General features: G+C 44.8%; 1 protein-coding gene across 2 annotated transcripts in view; it reads right to left on the minus strand.

The window, feature by feature from the left end:
- ADCY9 (adenylate cyclase 9) overlaps positions 1-13,433 on the minus strand; it is an 86,857-nt gene extending 73,424 nt beyond the window's left edge. The window contains exon 1 of one of the 2 annotated variants that reach the window (XM_057372407.1): positions 11,346-13,433. In XM_057372407.1, coding sequence (XP_057228390.1) covers positions 11,346-13,044 — 1,699 coding nt within the window. In that variant the 5' untranslated portion in view covers positions 13,045-13,433. The remainder of the gene's footprint in view (positions 1-11,345) is intronic. The other variant, XM_057372408.1, reaches the window with a different exon arrangement.
- Between the last annotated feature and the right edge of the window lie 2,220 nt (positions 13,434-15,653).

A 15,653-nucleotide genomic window follows, 5' to 3' on the forward strand; every position in this document is an offset into this window, starting at 1 on the left:
TCCAAACGGGATAGACAAATTACGCCCCGTCAGCACAATCCCGCTCCATTACAGCRGCAGCAGCACAACTCACACTAATTTATGACCCTCTTGGCTGCACGCTTGGCTATGGCTGATATTAGACTCATACAACTCCAAACATAACCTAAATCCCAAAATACATAAGTAATACAGTTTCTTTAAGTGCTCTGCAAATACACTGCTTCAAAGAAGCAGTGGTGAGAGTGGAAGCTGAGCGGGCAAAYCTCCTAACTTGGAAAAACAAAATTTTAATCTGAATTTTAAGAYAAATTCCAACTTTGTCACCTCCTGAAATCTTGGAAAGAATTAAATGCATAACAGATGTACTCCATTTTATATATAGCCACATCACGCACGCGTTTTTTATAACACACAGAAAACACTGTGCCTGATAAAAATGCCTCCCGTATGGTCTGATTCACTTTCAGTACCGATTATGGACAAAAAATCATTCCTGACTCCTGATCAGCAAACAGCCACGGCCAAACTGCCTTTCTCCCGGAACAAGGATAAGCAACACAGCACAAGGTTCATCCCAGTGCTTCATCGGGGCTCGGAAACCACCACCTTCCTGTCAGGATGCTCTGCCTTCACATTTAAAAAATGGCATTCTTGATGTCCTGAAGCTCCCACCTTCTGTCACCAACAGCTAAGTTCCATGATGCTCCCTCCTAAATAGAGCCAAGCAAAACTTTTATTAAGAAGTGCCACCTAATTGATGAACACGCAGCCATTTGTGCTACAAGAATTAAACATGTTTTCCAAGCTGACTAAACACGATTCAAGCATCTGATTATGGAGCAAAAAACAGACTGCCATGACAACTCAGATCATTTTCACATAAAAAACATCCTAAGGGTGCACACAGTTACTGAAATGCTATAGATACACATATACATGGGGGAAAAGAGAGTATGTATTGACAGGACACAGGGAATGGCTTCCCAACTGCCAGAGGGCAGGGATGGATGGGATATTGGGAAGAAATCCTTTCCTGTGAGGGTGGGRARGCCCTGGCACAGSGTGACCAGAGAAGCTGTGGCTGCCCCTGGATCCCTGGAAGTGTCCAAGGCCAGGCTGGATGGGGCTYGGGGCAGCCTGGGACAGTGGAAGGTGTCCCTGCTATGGCAGGGGGTGAAATGAGATGAGCTTTAAGCTCCCTTCCAACCCAAACCATTCCATGATTCTATCAACTCAACAGCTTTAYGTAATTAAGATTTTTGGACTTATCTGTGGAAAACTATTGTCAAATATCAAATAAAAGTATCTGACACAGGTAAGAAAATGTGACTCCAGTGAAGACTAGCAGACCTTTTGTTTATATCTGTATCCACAGCAAATTCCAGCAGCAGCAACGTTTCATAACCAAAGACGTATATGTTACTTTAACATTCTCAGCAGAAAAATTCACTTACTGATCATTAAGAATTCCAGAACCTCGGGTGAGGCACGGGGTGTGTATATTTCTCTTAAATGGTTTATTGGAATTATGAAACTACTTACAATAAATTTTCTCATCCTCACGTGGTACTTTTAAGAACACATTCCGCTTCTAGATGATGCCACATTGCCAAGCAGCAACTAAAACATTAAGCACTACTCATATTGTCTCATTAGTTACTTACATGTACATGAGAGAGAATCTCTTTCATAACGTGTATCTTCCTAGCAAGGTCAGTCCCAAATAGGGAGTCAGACAGACTCAAACAAGTTCATAGAATCATGGAAGGATTTAGACTGGAAGGGACCTCAAAGCTCATCTACAAAGCTCCAGTAGAACTGGATGCAGTTCTACTCCTTGCCATGGGCAGGGACACCTTCCAGTATCCCAGGTTGCTCCAAGCTCCATYTAACCTATCCTTGGATGCTTCCAGGGATGGGGCAGACACAGCTTTTCTGGGTAACCTGTGCCAGGGCCTCTTCATTCTCACAGGGAAAACCTTCTTCCCAAATCCCATCTAACTCTGCCCTCTGTCAGAATGAAGCTGTTCCCCCCTGCCCTGTCCCCAAGTCTCTCTCCATGTTTGACAGCTCTCTTCAGGTACTGTAAAGGCAAATTAGGTCACTCTGAAGCCCTCTTTTCTCCAGGCTGAACATTCCCCAATCTCTCAGCCTCTCCTCATACGAGAGGTGCTCCATCCCTCTAATCAACTCAGTGGCATCCTATGGATTCACTTCACATCAGACCCAAGTTTTAAAAACTGGAAATAGATGGGAAAGGCTACAAAAGCCTTGGATCAAAGCCTGATTTTCTGCTGGTGCACAGTCACTGTGTGTAATACCCTATTCTCCATCCCTGCTCTGGAAGCCTGTGGCCACTTGCACAGGCCAAACTCAGACCTGCGGGAAACACACACAGCTCTTCCCAAGCATCTCACTGTCTAAACAAAGGAAATGTGGAGCTGATGTTGTACCTGGTCTCTTTGCAAATAATGCCCTTACAKGAACATTTCCTCATTACATCCTGCCTGTAGCACTGCTCCCGTCAGGCCCTGAGCAATTTCAAAAGATTTATCTGCTGGACACTCGTCCAAGTTGGTCAGAGGTTAAAGGCACTCAGCACCTACAGGACACACTTCACGTGTCCACTAAACACGAGTTAAAGAAGGCAAGAATTTGATTCCAAGAACTACTGGAAACACCTATGGAAAAGCTTCTCAGATGCATCTTTGGAAAACAGCACAACCAAAAATTAACTTCTACTCCATCTCTCAGGCACGTGTGTCTGAGTCAAACAGCAAAGCTGCACATTTAAAAACTGAAAATATCCCATTTCTGACTCAAACATCCTTATTTATCTAATGAACTCAAAGAATCAAGCATCCAATATCAGAAGAAGTTTTCATACATTTCCTGTGGTCTGTGTCAATGTTTCCTAGCATGTTTTATATAAATTACAGACTTTGCTTATATTTTGTGAGGTGGGTTTTGTAACTGTGAGGTTTTGTAACTGGGTTTTTGATTTTTTWTTCTGTTTATTGTGCAGTTAAATGCAGTCAAACTACAACTATTTTGTCCCTTCAAAAATACAAGTAATTGTTAATAKCAGTGGTATTGTTTATCAGTTAGTTTTGCCTTCCACTTTTCCCCGTGTTTTGAAGGTCTTCCTCCTATAAAGGCCTACAAATTAGCAGCACTGGAAGGAAATGAAGTCTTTGTAAACAGAGACAGTTGGATTTGGATGCTTTTGGACTCTCTTTCTGTGCAGCCCCTCTACCCCCCTTGCAGTGGCAGGACCTCTAGTTTATGGAATCATGTACCCAGCAGGAGCTCTGGGAATTCCAGCCTGTGACGATGACATCAGATTTGAGTTAACTTCTGCTGAAGGRAAAAATATGCAAAAAGCAGCAAATTGCTCTTTCACAAACAGATCATCAAGATGTTACTTTTCCTTTGTTTGCATGTCCCTGCACAYGTTGAGCAGCAAGCAGAAGGAAAAATCCCATCACCAAGCTAGTGGACTTTATTCAGTTCCTCTGCACTGGGCCATTTTTGGACATTTTATAAGTAATGCTATTTTATGACAGCAACGTGATTTCTAAATTTATCAAGTCAAACTGAAGGCAACAGTTTTAGACGTGCAACAAGAGGAACAGCAAGTGCTATCAGTGAAATAAAGACTTGAAATATAATCATTATTTAGATGGTTTGCCAAGAATTCCCACAGTAAGTTACTGTAGCAAATACAAACCCAAAAAATTTACAGGCAGTTGTGAGGCAGATTTTGATCCTGAGGGATGCTAGCTGAAGAAATATATCTAGAACATTTTGTTCCTTCACAAAGAAATTTCAGAACCATGAAAAAATACCAAGCCCTAAAGCATATATCTAGTAGGCTTATTGCTCAAGGTTAAAACATTAGGGGGGACAAATGAAAGAGAAYATTAATTTGGTGAAAACAATTTGGCTTGAAAGGGCAGCAAAGATTTCTGGGGTAGTCCAATACTGACAAATGCCTTGCCAGAACCATCTCACCAGCCAAATCTGTCCTGCTGCCTAAGACAGAAGCCGTGCCCAAACATGACCTCTGGGGAAAGAACGAGCTGTAATTCCATAGTACATCCCTAGCTCAGGCTTCTTTTCCAACTGCCACTTTATATTTTCACAAATTATTACTTGGAAGCAAGCAGCTATACTTTCAAAAACTGCATAGCTCTTCTTTAAATTGAGCTMCAACAATTCCCTCCAAACCTATGAAAGAGCCATCACAATAATRCAAACTTAAATAACAGAACCTGTTAAAATGTGTTAATGAGCCTATATTGACTAGTTGGCTTCTCTGCAAAAGCAACTCCCACTGGAGGTTAAAAATTTAAAGGCTAGGAATTTTCTTTTTCTTCCTTTCTTTTCAAAGGACAGAAATGAGATTGAAAATCATCTAAAAATAGATGAGAATTTTTAAGTGTCAGCTGTAAGGGAAAGACAAATGGCTGTCTCTCCTTACAGAGCCAGGATGGATGAAGGGAGCTTGTGATTCAGGTTCAAGAGAGGGAGAACTTACACACAAACTGTAGATAGTAAGCAATAATTCAAATTACCAAATTTTAATAATATTCCAGGACAATTTACAGCAACTTGAAATCCACTGAAATTGTACTTTAAAGGTGGTGAATGTAAATTCTAACGCTCTTTGCTTGCCAGCAGAAGTGAAGCACACATTGCGAAATAACTCCAAAAAGAGTTTTAAGCAGCCCACTCAAATCATGCATCTTCCTCATGACAAAATATTAAGGTAAACTACATGTCTTTGACTTTGTTTTGTCTTTTCCATCAATCTTTTTCCCCAAAAAGCCACCATGTCAAGGCTTTTATTTAAAGAAAGTGATGTCTCGCATTTAAACAGTTCCCTACCTCTAAGGATTTACTGATGTGAACAAAAAGGAAGCTCCGATTTGCAATTTGTGGGGTACTTGTGTACATCATGCACCAGAATTGGGGCAGCCAAAAACAGAAATACAGGTGAAAGACTCTTCAGATGATGATCAAAGATCATCAGAATGCAGCAAAAGCCATGGTGCCCCTCCAGCATCACAGGACCTATGATTTGAGCCCTCACCTTTCCCATGTTCTGGGGTGAAGATCCTCTGTGACCATGCTGACTTGAACTCCTGCAGGATGTAAATGTTTTAARGTCTACTGGAACTGTTCCTTCACCMCACAGTGCTCACACAGGGTTAAACAGGCAGAGCTGCAACACTTCACAACCAAACCCTCAATACTGCCTTGACTTATTTATTTATTTATTAGTGTCAGGACATGACAAACTGAAACCAGAGCCCATGATGTTAAACAAAATGTATGGYTAGGGTCAGGCTCCATCCCCTTCAAAGTGAAGAACCTTACACTGATTCTAACTATGCTTATAAATTATTTTACTTTTACTATTTATTTGACTGTGTCCAGTCAAATTAGCCCAAAAACATGTTATTAAAACTCAAAGCCTCAAAAGCCAACATCCACATTTCCCTTAAACAATAAAAACAGCTGAAGTGTGAATATTTTTAACTGAGAGATTTTTCTATTCAGTCTTGCACAAATAAAACCRTAAGTAATTCAACAAATCTTCCTCAAAATTTGGAGAAATTGTTACCTTYCTGTCCAGGTCTGGCAGCAAACTGTGCAGTACCTGCACACATACCCAGGTTTCCTTGCAGAAAGAGTTCTGTCATTTCATCAAGTCATATTTCCAAAGCTCAATAATCACTAGGTTTTCCTACAGACTTCTTTCTTTTGTTTATAGCTGTGAAAGACACCTTCACTGAGTGAAGACTTGTCAAGAACCGGGTTGAGCAACTATATTCACTATTTACCTCCTTTTCTTTACGCTATTACACGGTAAAATTACAGATCATGTCAAAACGTTAAATCGATGTAGAATTTGCTTCTCCCTGGCAATGTGCCTTCATGCAAATTACCTCTAATTACTATTCTTTATCTGTCACTGAACACTTTCCRTTTTTGAAATACAGAAGTGAAGTCAACCTATGTATGATATTTTATTTTCACTGCCACATATAAGAGCATGTACCACTACCTCAACAATAGTTAATAGATCAGATTATATAAAACTRATAAACTGACTGGTCACAAAAATTTTCTGCCATGGTCAGCATTCAGAGTTCTCTTTGTGAGAAAGTGGAAATACATACACACGATTAATTAATTACTATTTAAAGAAAACTGGACATTTGTTCTATCTGGTTTTGCCTGACCATCAGATTAGTATCAGAACACATGAAATAGAAAATCACAAAGTCTTGTCAAAAGCCAGCTTAATAAAAAGCCTGTATCTAAAGACTAACATTTATGGAACATGATGAAAGCAAAAGCTGAACAGAAAGACCTGCACAGCAGCTGGCAAGAAACAAGACAAGCACTTTAACCCCTCTCATTGACCCTAAAACCCTCACTTGTTAAAGACTATAGCTGCCCTTAGCCCCAGAGCAAAGCTGAATCTGCTGAGCTCTCTACAGAGCCATCCTGCTGGCACAAGCCTTCTAGATTTACACCTTGCCCAGCAGGCTAGGCTCAAAAAGCCAAGGAAAACTTTCATSTGATCTTTCATCTACCTCTGAACTTCCAGAAGTACATGACAGCTACAGGTCCTCCTGTGCACAGCRCTGGTAAAGGACACGGAGTCAAGGCAGCCAGGGAAAACTCCGTTGCTGTCAGGGTGTGATCGTGCTCTCCCCTGACCAATGCAGAGGGGAGGAAGGRAAGAATAATTCAGTGATTTATCCCTTCATAATCTTACCGAAGATTTTGTCTTTCAGGAACACCCATGCTGTGGTTCCTGTAACCCAAACGTGAAGCAGCAGTGGAGTATCATGTCCCAAGGGCTGYATCTCAAGTGCCACTGAAAAAGCATCCCCTGGATTGCAGGTTGCCACCCTGTAAAGAGCCAGGCTATTCAGGCACTGAAAGGTTTCATTGTTGAGCAAAATGGTGACTTTTTAAACCAATTTACTTGTTACTAAAGAAACATTTAAAACTGAAGCGCATATTAAAAGAAACACAGAAAACATATTAAAAGAACACACTGAAAGCAGCACACAAGATCTTGGATAAGCTTTGTCAAGAATCTTTATCAAGTTTTATCCCTGCTGGCCGCAGGTGAATTGCAGGTGAATTGCTGGGTGTTCGTACAGTAAGTGCTGTGAAAGCCAAACTCCCCTATGCCACCAGCCATGGCTCAGCCAGGTGACAGAGAAAACAACGATCCCTTTGCATTTTCTCCATGATGAAATAAGTGACAAAGTCAGAGAGAAAAGCACAGCTATATCGTCAAAGTTTCTAACAGAAAAACAGCGATAAAGCCACTCCTTGGCTTTACAAGGAGATGTCTGGCTGCAGAAAGTTCGGGAATTATTTAGAAGATCAGTGCACATACAGAGGCCCCAGATGAAATCATGGTTCGGCTGTGCTGTGCCCTATAAACACAGAGAAAGCATTCTTGCCCCAACATGCTTACGTATTTTGAGCACTCAAAAAACAAGATGCCGGTGACCCTGGTATTTCTGGAAGAGTTTCTGGCTGGTAAATAGCAATATTGTGACCTCCCAAGCAACAAGAAAGAGAAATGCAAACAACCAAGAAGAACAGAGCAAAACAAAAATATTTCCATAAGCAGAACTTTTTATATCCCAAGAGGAGATCTACGTCTCCAGAGCCTGAAAGGGACACATTAACCTGTGCAGTGTGACTCTCAGTATCTCATAATCTTCAATAAATTTATTTGCTAGGAAGCTCTGCAAGGAAACAGAAAAAGTGAATTSTCTCAAATCCTATAGCAAAATTATTATGGAAGATATAATTGAACTGATGACTGGGATTTATATGCAGACCTCACAAATTCACTGCAACACTGCTCTCCTCACATCCAAGGGGATCAGGTGCTGTGAAACAGAGGGTCTAAGGAATCTTAAAACATAAAACAGAAACAGGCAAAAATACTGCAAAGAATCACTGGCATGCTTTACTTGTTGAGTTCTTTTAGACACTATCTATTGAATTTTGAAGTCAGAAACACGAGGGAACATACTAGAGCCRCACTGCTTGCACTAAGGAACCAAGGAAGCATAGGAGGAAGGAAAGATATYCCTATTCTAAGATTTCAGTGAACAACAAAACAGAAAGAAATGTAGTTTTACCTCATCTACTCCAAAAAAACATGAAGACCAGCACTAGCACAGCTTGGGGGACACAAAGATGAGAATTTCAAATGGAATAGGGAGCAGGGCTTTGAAGTAGTTCACCCAAGTGAGTCCTCTACACCCTGCTTTGGTGCACACTGGAGAGCTGTACCTGGATTCCTTCAGGGTGAACTGAGCCAAAGGACTCGCTCCAGGAGCATGCCTGACGCGCTGCAGCCACAGAGRTGCTTTTGTTCCAAGACCTGCTCCAAGGGCAGTGTTAGGTAGAAGTCCTGAAGTGTGTGGAACGTGGACACCSTGTGCTCAGCACCTCCCACTTTGCTCTTTGAAGAGTTTACTTGCTCCTGTTGACTCAAGCTCAAAGATAGCTACAACTGCTGMAGCTCATACAATTAAGAGATAATATACTAGACATACAGCATAAAAAATAGGATATAATTAAGATATCAAAGGTTGAAAGGAAGCTGAGAATTGAAGTACCAGTAGGGAAACAAAGCTYATGTCTGTTATTATCTGTACAGCTCTTTCATACTTGAAGAGAATATGAGGTATGACATAATTAAACAACCACAACAAACTTCCTCTTCTCTATCGCTTCTATCAACAGATTCTCAGAGAATATACTAAAAGCAAAGCTTCCTAACAGTACCTCCATTCACAGAATTGCACAGGTGCTTGGCAAAGAACAATTAATTAAGAGGTGAAATCTCAGTTTCCCTTATTAAATCTCAGAGCAGCTCCCTAACAAAAGCCTCCCCTGTAGCAGGTCCTGCACACCAGCCTGTGGCACTGCTGTTTGATGGCTTTTATCCTTAGCTTTGATGTATTTTTTTCCCCTGATGGCATTTACCTATCAGCTGAGTAATCTGGCTGCAGAACAAAGTTCTGAGGAAACAGGAAAAAATGGGCWGCTCTGTAGCACCCACCACCTACCACATCCCCTGAGGGTCTTGGCACAGGAGGGAACAGAGTAAGTGTGCTACAAACCTGTGGCTAAGGGRGGTCATAGCAGAGGTCTGCTTGGCTTAGAAATACACACAACCTCTGATTTCTATAACTGCATAAGACATTGGTAAGAAATGGCAGCTAATTACAGTTCCACAAAAAAAATACAGAAGGGAAATGGGGAAAAAGAAAAGCCCAATCCATATTCCTCGTTAAAGTAATTCTTACCACATGCGTCAGCTACTTTCATAGCTACATTTCAGGGTAAGAAGAGACCATTAAATGTCAGTTCACAAAGCAAACTTCATTTTATCTAAACTGCGTATCAGTTTGTCCATCTGTAGTACCCTGGCTGTGAAGCAGAAGCTGGGAAAGGCATTCAGAGCTGCAAAATCCAAACCTCGGTACTGAGGAGGCACAGCAGCCTGTGCCTTCTCCTGATAAATGCAACCAAGGACAAAACCGAAGTCTGAGAAAGACCATGAAAAAACCCACTGCTGGCATGTGGTCTAACTGCTCTGCACAGTGTTCTTGTGATCTCCTGGAAAATATAAACCAATAAATAAGAATATTTAAGAGCAGTACTGTCAGCCTCCACAACTAAGTTCACGTCAGTTTGAGATTAATATTGAGAATAGTTATAAATGCAGAAAAAAAAAAACCAGATTTCATTTGTTGCTACAACACAGCCTGCACACTGCATTTGGCTGTAAAGGTACATGGAAGAGGGAAATACCACAGGGATGTTTATCTACAACCTATTCAATTTATTTCCACCAGAACAGCAAAATTCATCTTAAGAGTAACAGTGAGGTTATGCCTACKTTTTCTTGAAAGCACACTCCCACTGAAATACATCAGTGTCAACACTTTTCAAAGAAACTAACTGAATTTGTATTTTTAGAAGCTAACCAGAAAGCCAAAGCCCAGGGACACACATCTGCTTCAGTCTTGTGGCTCCCAGGCACCAATGTCACTGCCGATGTCGTTGCTCGCCCTRAGCCTCCTGCTGCAGCCCGGCTGCYGTATGCATGCGGACAGCTCGCTCACCAAAAATAAGTTTTTGTGTCACATCAAAACAAGCACCTGCCAGGGGCAAGTGGCTGCCACTGCCACCACTGCTCTGCAGTGCTCTCCCCACGTCCTTACTCACTGACCTTTCTACCACTATCCTGGCCTCCTTTTGTGTTTGTTGCCACAAACATCTCCTTCCCCCATCACAACGCCGTCTATGCCTCTTTGGGTTCCTCCACTCAGTTTTCCATGCTTCATTAAAAGGGTACTTTTTATTAACAGAATGAATAAATTCACAGAGCGTAACAGGATTGGTTACATATTCCACCCCCATTTTGATCCATCTGCTCCCCATTTTGGACTGCAAGCACTGCAGACAACAATCTCTCTGTGAGACAAAGGCACTGCACTGAAGACACACAGATTTGAAAAGGGASACAATTAAACCCTCAGCGCGTACAATCCTCCTGCACGTGCCTCTACGTGCTGATAGAAAGSAGCCAAGGGTTTCGCTTCAAAATGAACACTGTAGAAAAACGAAAATCGGAACCCTTAACCAAGGGGAACCGATGGATCCCTCATTTTCTTCTCCAAAAGCCAAATTTGCCATTTCATCCTCACATCTTTTGAGTTGCAGAAATGAGAGCATTTGCCAGCTCACTGAGCCACCTGAGTAACTTTTTCCAGCCTAACTCCAAACTGCAACAACTTGCCATATCAAACTGCCAAATCTACAGTGCTCATTTCTTTCTGTGAATCCAGCTGTCATTTTTCCCAAATGCCTTCGCAGTCCCAACTCTCCCGATGCCAAAAAAACCTTTTCACAGATATACATAATTTTGCAAAACACATATGCTCTCTGTATGGCACATGAAGTCAATTAACAAGTTTACTTACTGAATTAAAGGATGACACACAACAGTAAAACAAAAACCTCTTGCAGACAGCAAACACATGAACCTTCTCCTCTCTACAAGGCAACAGTCACAAAGAACGCTGAGTTTTTAAGCCTATTTTGAGTACCACAGATGATCTTTCACACTTATCTCCGTGGAATCTTTTATGCTGTAATTGCTCTGGTGTTTGTGATCACCGGCACACTGAGTTAAATGTAACACACGTACAGTTTGCACATCAGCAAGCACAAAGCAGGCACTGGGGCAACTCTGTTCTCTCACAAAACAAATACRAGCACAAAATAAAAGCACGTACCTTTTAACTGGTCGGCTACCACGCTCTGACCAACGCGCTCAACCACCTTTCCATCCTCCATTTCATAACGGTCATCCAAATATTTGGCAGTAGCTTCTGAAATATGGACTTTYCCAGCCACCCCGAGCTGCTCCATCAGATTGGCCAAATTGACATCATTGGACCACACATCGAACTTGAACCTTCTCATTCCCAAAATGCCACACAGGACTGTGCCGGTGTGAACACCGACTCTCATGTTCACCATTTCTTTCTTCTCCTGGCAGAACTGCTCGATGGCTTTGATCATCCCCAAGCCCATCTCGATGCAGCAGTAGGCGTGATCCGCCCGGGGCTCGGGGCAGCCGGCCACGCAGTAGTAACAGTCTCCCAAAGTGCTGATCTTCTCACATTTAGTGTCCTCACACAGACGGTCAAAGCGTCCAAAGAGGTCGTTCAGGAGTCCCACCAGGGCGTGGGCTGATTTGTTGGCGCTCATTTTCGTGAAGCCAACGATATCTGCGAACAAAATGCTTACTTGCTCTATCTGCTGCATTTTAAAAGGACGGAATATTATGGGGGTTTTCTGTATGGAGGGCTTCTTCTTCCTGTTTTTGGGGCTTGAGGTGGAATGACGTTTGACGGAGTTTTCACTTTCATCATCCCCCTGCTTCATTAAGTCATCGGCTATTATTCTTGGCATAACAGAATGAATCATCCTCTCTTTCAGGGCTTTTTCCACTTCCAAGTCTTTTCCATGCATGATGGATTGCCCCACTTTCAAGAATGTGCTTCTCGATCTGACTTCGGACATGATAAATAAATGAATACCGATGGCGTGGATGCAGATGTGCAGGAAGGCTTTACTCAACAACTCCCAGTGAACCGCACCGGCTCCCAGAGGTGTGAAACAGTTCTCGTCACGGAAGTGATAACCAAAGGTCTCGAAGAGGACCGAGTACGACAGTCCCAGAAACAAGCATAAATACAGGGGCAAGTGCATCACTGTGTAAAGCAACAAGAGCACTTCGATACACATAGAAAAACTGCCTACTTGAGAAAGACAAGTGTCTGTGGGATCTGCCGGGAGAGTCCGGTTGGACATGTCACCACTTCCTGAGACAGGCTTCAGAGCCTGGAACTGCGGAGCGAGGGTCAGAGCAAACACCAGGAGGGTGAGTATCAGCGAAGTCCATACGTAATGGCGGGCATAAGTCTTAGTGAAAGTGAACACAAAAAAASCTACACATACCAGGAGGAAGCACAGAGCCGGCACCATGAAAACAATCTGTTTCTCTCTCATGTGTATGCCGAAGTAGATACCCCAGAGCAGACAGGCCACGCCGATGTAGAACAGGGCATAGCGAAACCTGCGCTGGGTCTGCGGGAAGCATCTCTCCATGCAAGCCTCCTCCAGGTTGTTGGAGTCGAACTTGGGGTTCCACCACTTGGAAGAGGCCCTCTCGAAGAGCTGCGGCAGCTTCTTCGGCCGRCGGAGGCCGGAGCCACTGCCCGCCGCTCCGCCGGCTCGGCGGGTGCCCCCGGACTCCCCCGAGCTGCAGCTGGAGGAGATGCTGTACTTGCAGTGCTTGGAAGAGGTGCAGCCCTGGTGCTGCTTGGGGTTGATTTTCACCGTCACGCTGTTGCTGTCCCCGCTGGAGTCGCAGCTCACCTCGGTGCTGTGGTGATGCAGCAGCTGCTGGTGCGGTGGGGAAGCCATGTTGTCAATTCCTCCTCAAGAGCCCGCGCCGGACTTAGGTCTCTGGGGTTGCCGAAGCCACCGGGCTCCTCGCGGCGTCGCCTCTAGTSTCCTCCGGTCCCCGCCGCGTAGGGGCGGCCGGGCAGCGCCGCGACGATCGGCCGCTCGCCGGGCTCCGCACACAGCGCGTCGGGGCAGCCCCGCATAGTCCCCTCGCCTGGGCCGAGCCGGGCCGGGGCTGCCGCCGCCCGCCGCTGGCCCCGCTCCCCCGCAGCCCTCCCGAGGCGCGGGGCGGGCGGGCCGCTGGCTCAGCCCCGCGGGGGGGACGCCGGGCCCCCGCCGGGAGGGGACCGCTCCTCCATGTCGGCTGCAGCTGCCCGCCGCTTCCTCCGCGCACGGCCGCCGACGAGGGGCCGCCTCCCGCCCTCAGCCGCCCGCCCAGCCGGGACGGCAGCAGCAGCCGCTCCCCTGCGCTCCGCCCGCCCGCCCGTCTGAGGGGAGGAAGGGGAGCGCGGGGACGCGCTCAGGCGGCCGCCACCATCTTCCTCACAGCGCGGGGGGGGGTTCGGGGGGGCTGCGGGAGCGCGCCCCCGCTGGCCAATTGGGCGCGGCGGGGCGGCGGGAGCGTGCACCCCCCCACACACAAACACACACTTCCCGCCTCGGTGTGAGGGGCGCAGGCGGGAGCGGGGATGGCCCCCTCAGGGAGGGATGGATGGGCGTGATGTTTGTGGCATCCTCCGTGAAGCAGGGAWGGGATAGCGAGGGGTGGCAGGAGCCGGGTGGCCCCTCAGCAGGAGCAGCCCGCGGGGCCGGGCGCTGAGGTTCCCGGGCTGTCCCCGCCACCGCCCTCCCCACCGGCTGACATTTGCCATGCGCAAACAACACGCACTTCACCAAACAATTCAGCCCGAGTCCCGCTGSAAACTCGCTGGGTTATTTTTCTTCTCGTTCTCCGCTTGTTTATGGCTGACGCTATCTCGCCTGCACCGCTCCCTCGGTTTCATTATCTCTCCTCGCAGATGGCCCGTGGCTTTCCTTCTTCGCAGGTTTTCTATCCGCTGATGCTACAGCTCCCTCTCCTCCCAGCTCTGCATCCCTCACCCTTGCTCACAGGTAATCCCAAATTGCTCCCATCTGATCCCTCTCAGCCCCTCAACTCCAGACCCAGTTCCTCCTGATGTAACTTCTGCTTCCCTGAATCCCATTTACTGTTTTCCAGGGGAGCCTTCCCCAGCAAAGCATTTTGCTCCAGCCATCCTTCCTTCAGCAGTCCTTCTCCTCTGAAGATCACACTACTCTGTAAAATAAAGCCAGGGGCACAAATGTAATAATATTGTGGCCAGCAAAACCGGGCAGTGACCCTCTCCTGTGCTGAGGCACCTCCAATCCTGGGGTAAGTTTTCAGCCMCTCACAACAGGACAGACCTTGAGGGCCTGGGGAGTGTCCTGGGAAGGGTCAGGAGCACCAGGAATAGCTGACAGGGCTCAGCCTGGACAGAAAGAGGTTCAAGGGGGCCCTTCTCAGGCCCTACAACTCCCTGATAGGAGCAGGCAGCCAGGTGAGGGTCGGGCTCTGCTCCCAGGGAACAAAGGACATGACAAGAGGAAACAGCCTCACGTTGTGACAAGATAGGTTCAGGTTGGATATTGGGCATTTTTTTTTTTTACTGGAAAGATGGTCAGACACTGGCACAAGGTGCCCACGGCAGTGGTGAAGTCACCATCCCTGGAAATGTTAAAAAAGCAAGTGGATGTGGTGCTTTGGTTTAGTGGGCATAGTATTGGGTCAGAGAATGGACTCGATGGTCTTATAGGTCTTTTGCAACCATAATGATTCCTGTACTCTTTTTCAAAAATAGTAATAGAAAACCCATGGCCACACAGTTACTGAAATTGAATCCTTCCCTTTTTTTTCCATTTCTTTTGTAAAGATGTCCTGTAGCCATGCTGTAATATATGTTTCTAGTACTATTGTTATTATTATTATTATTTAGAAGAAATTTGTATTTCCTGACATGCTCAAATATCAAGATAATCTCTAAAAAAATTCCAATCAATAGCAATAATTGTTCTGCTTTTGCTGTGACATAGTTGTCTCTTGAATTCCAGCTAATGGCTCCGCTGATCAATAATTTATAGCGAGTGCTGCTTATCATGCAGCTCTTACATAAACACTGTTGGGAAGAAAGAAATCCCTGAGCTGACAGAGCAGAAAGGCRGGATGGCCTCCTGGGCTTGGCTATTAATTGATAAATTTACTAAAACTTATTTCCAACCATTTTATTGATTCATCTAAATGTACTCTAAGTTACGTTTTTACTTCATAAAGAATGAYAAATTTATTTAATCTGCAGGATTAAAGAAGTGTAACGGTTTCCAAGGATTCAAAGGAATGTTGGAAAAAGGAAACAGGTTTTTTTACCTCATTGGCAGAGAATTTAAGGTAAAACTACCTGTGGGTTTTAATATTTTTATGTAAACCTGTAAGATTTATATTGGGTGATTTGAACTTTGAGATTTAAGAGGTACTGAAATTCTGGCATAGATTTTTTTGTCTTGTTTCCCTGCACTCAATAAAGTGGTACTTTATATGAGCTTAGAATAAACAGAATCACATCAAAGATACT

The sequence above is a fragment of the Malurus melanocephalus genome, unplaced genomic scaffold (genome assembly GCF_030028575.1).
Source record: "Malurus melanocephalus ecotype Western Australia unplaced genomic scaffold, MMel_1.1 scaffold_170, whole genome shotgun sequence".
Classification (NCBI taxonomy): domain Eukaryota; kingdom Metazoa; phylum Chordata; class Aves; order Passeriformes; family Maluridae; genus Malurus; species Malurus melanocephalus.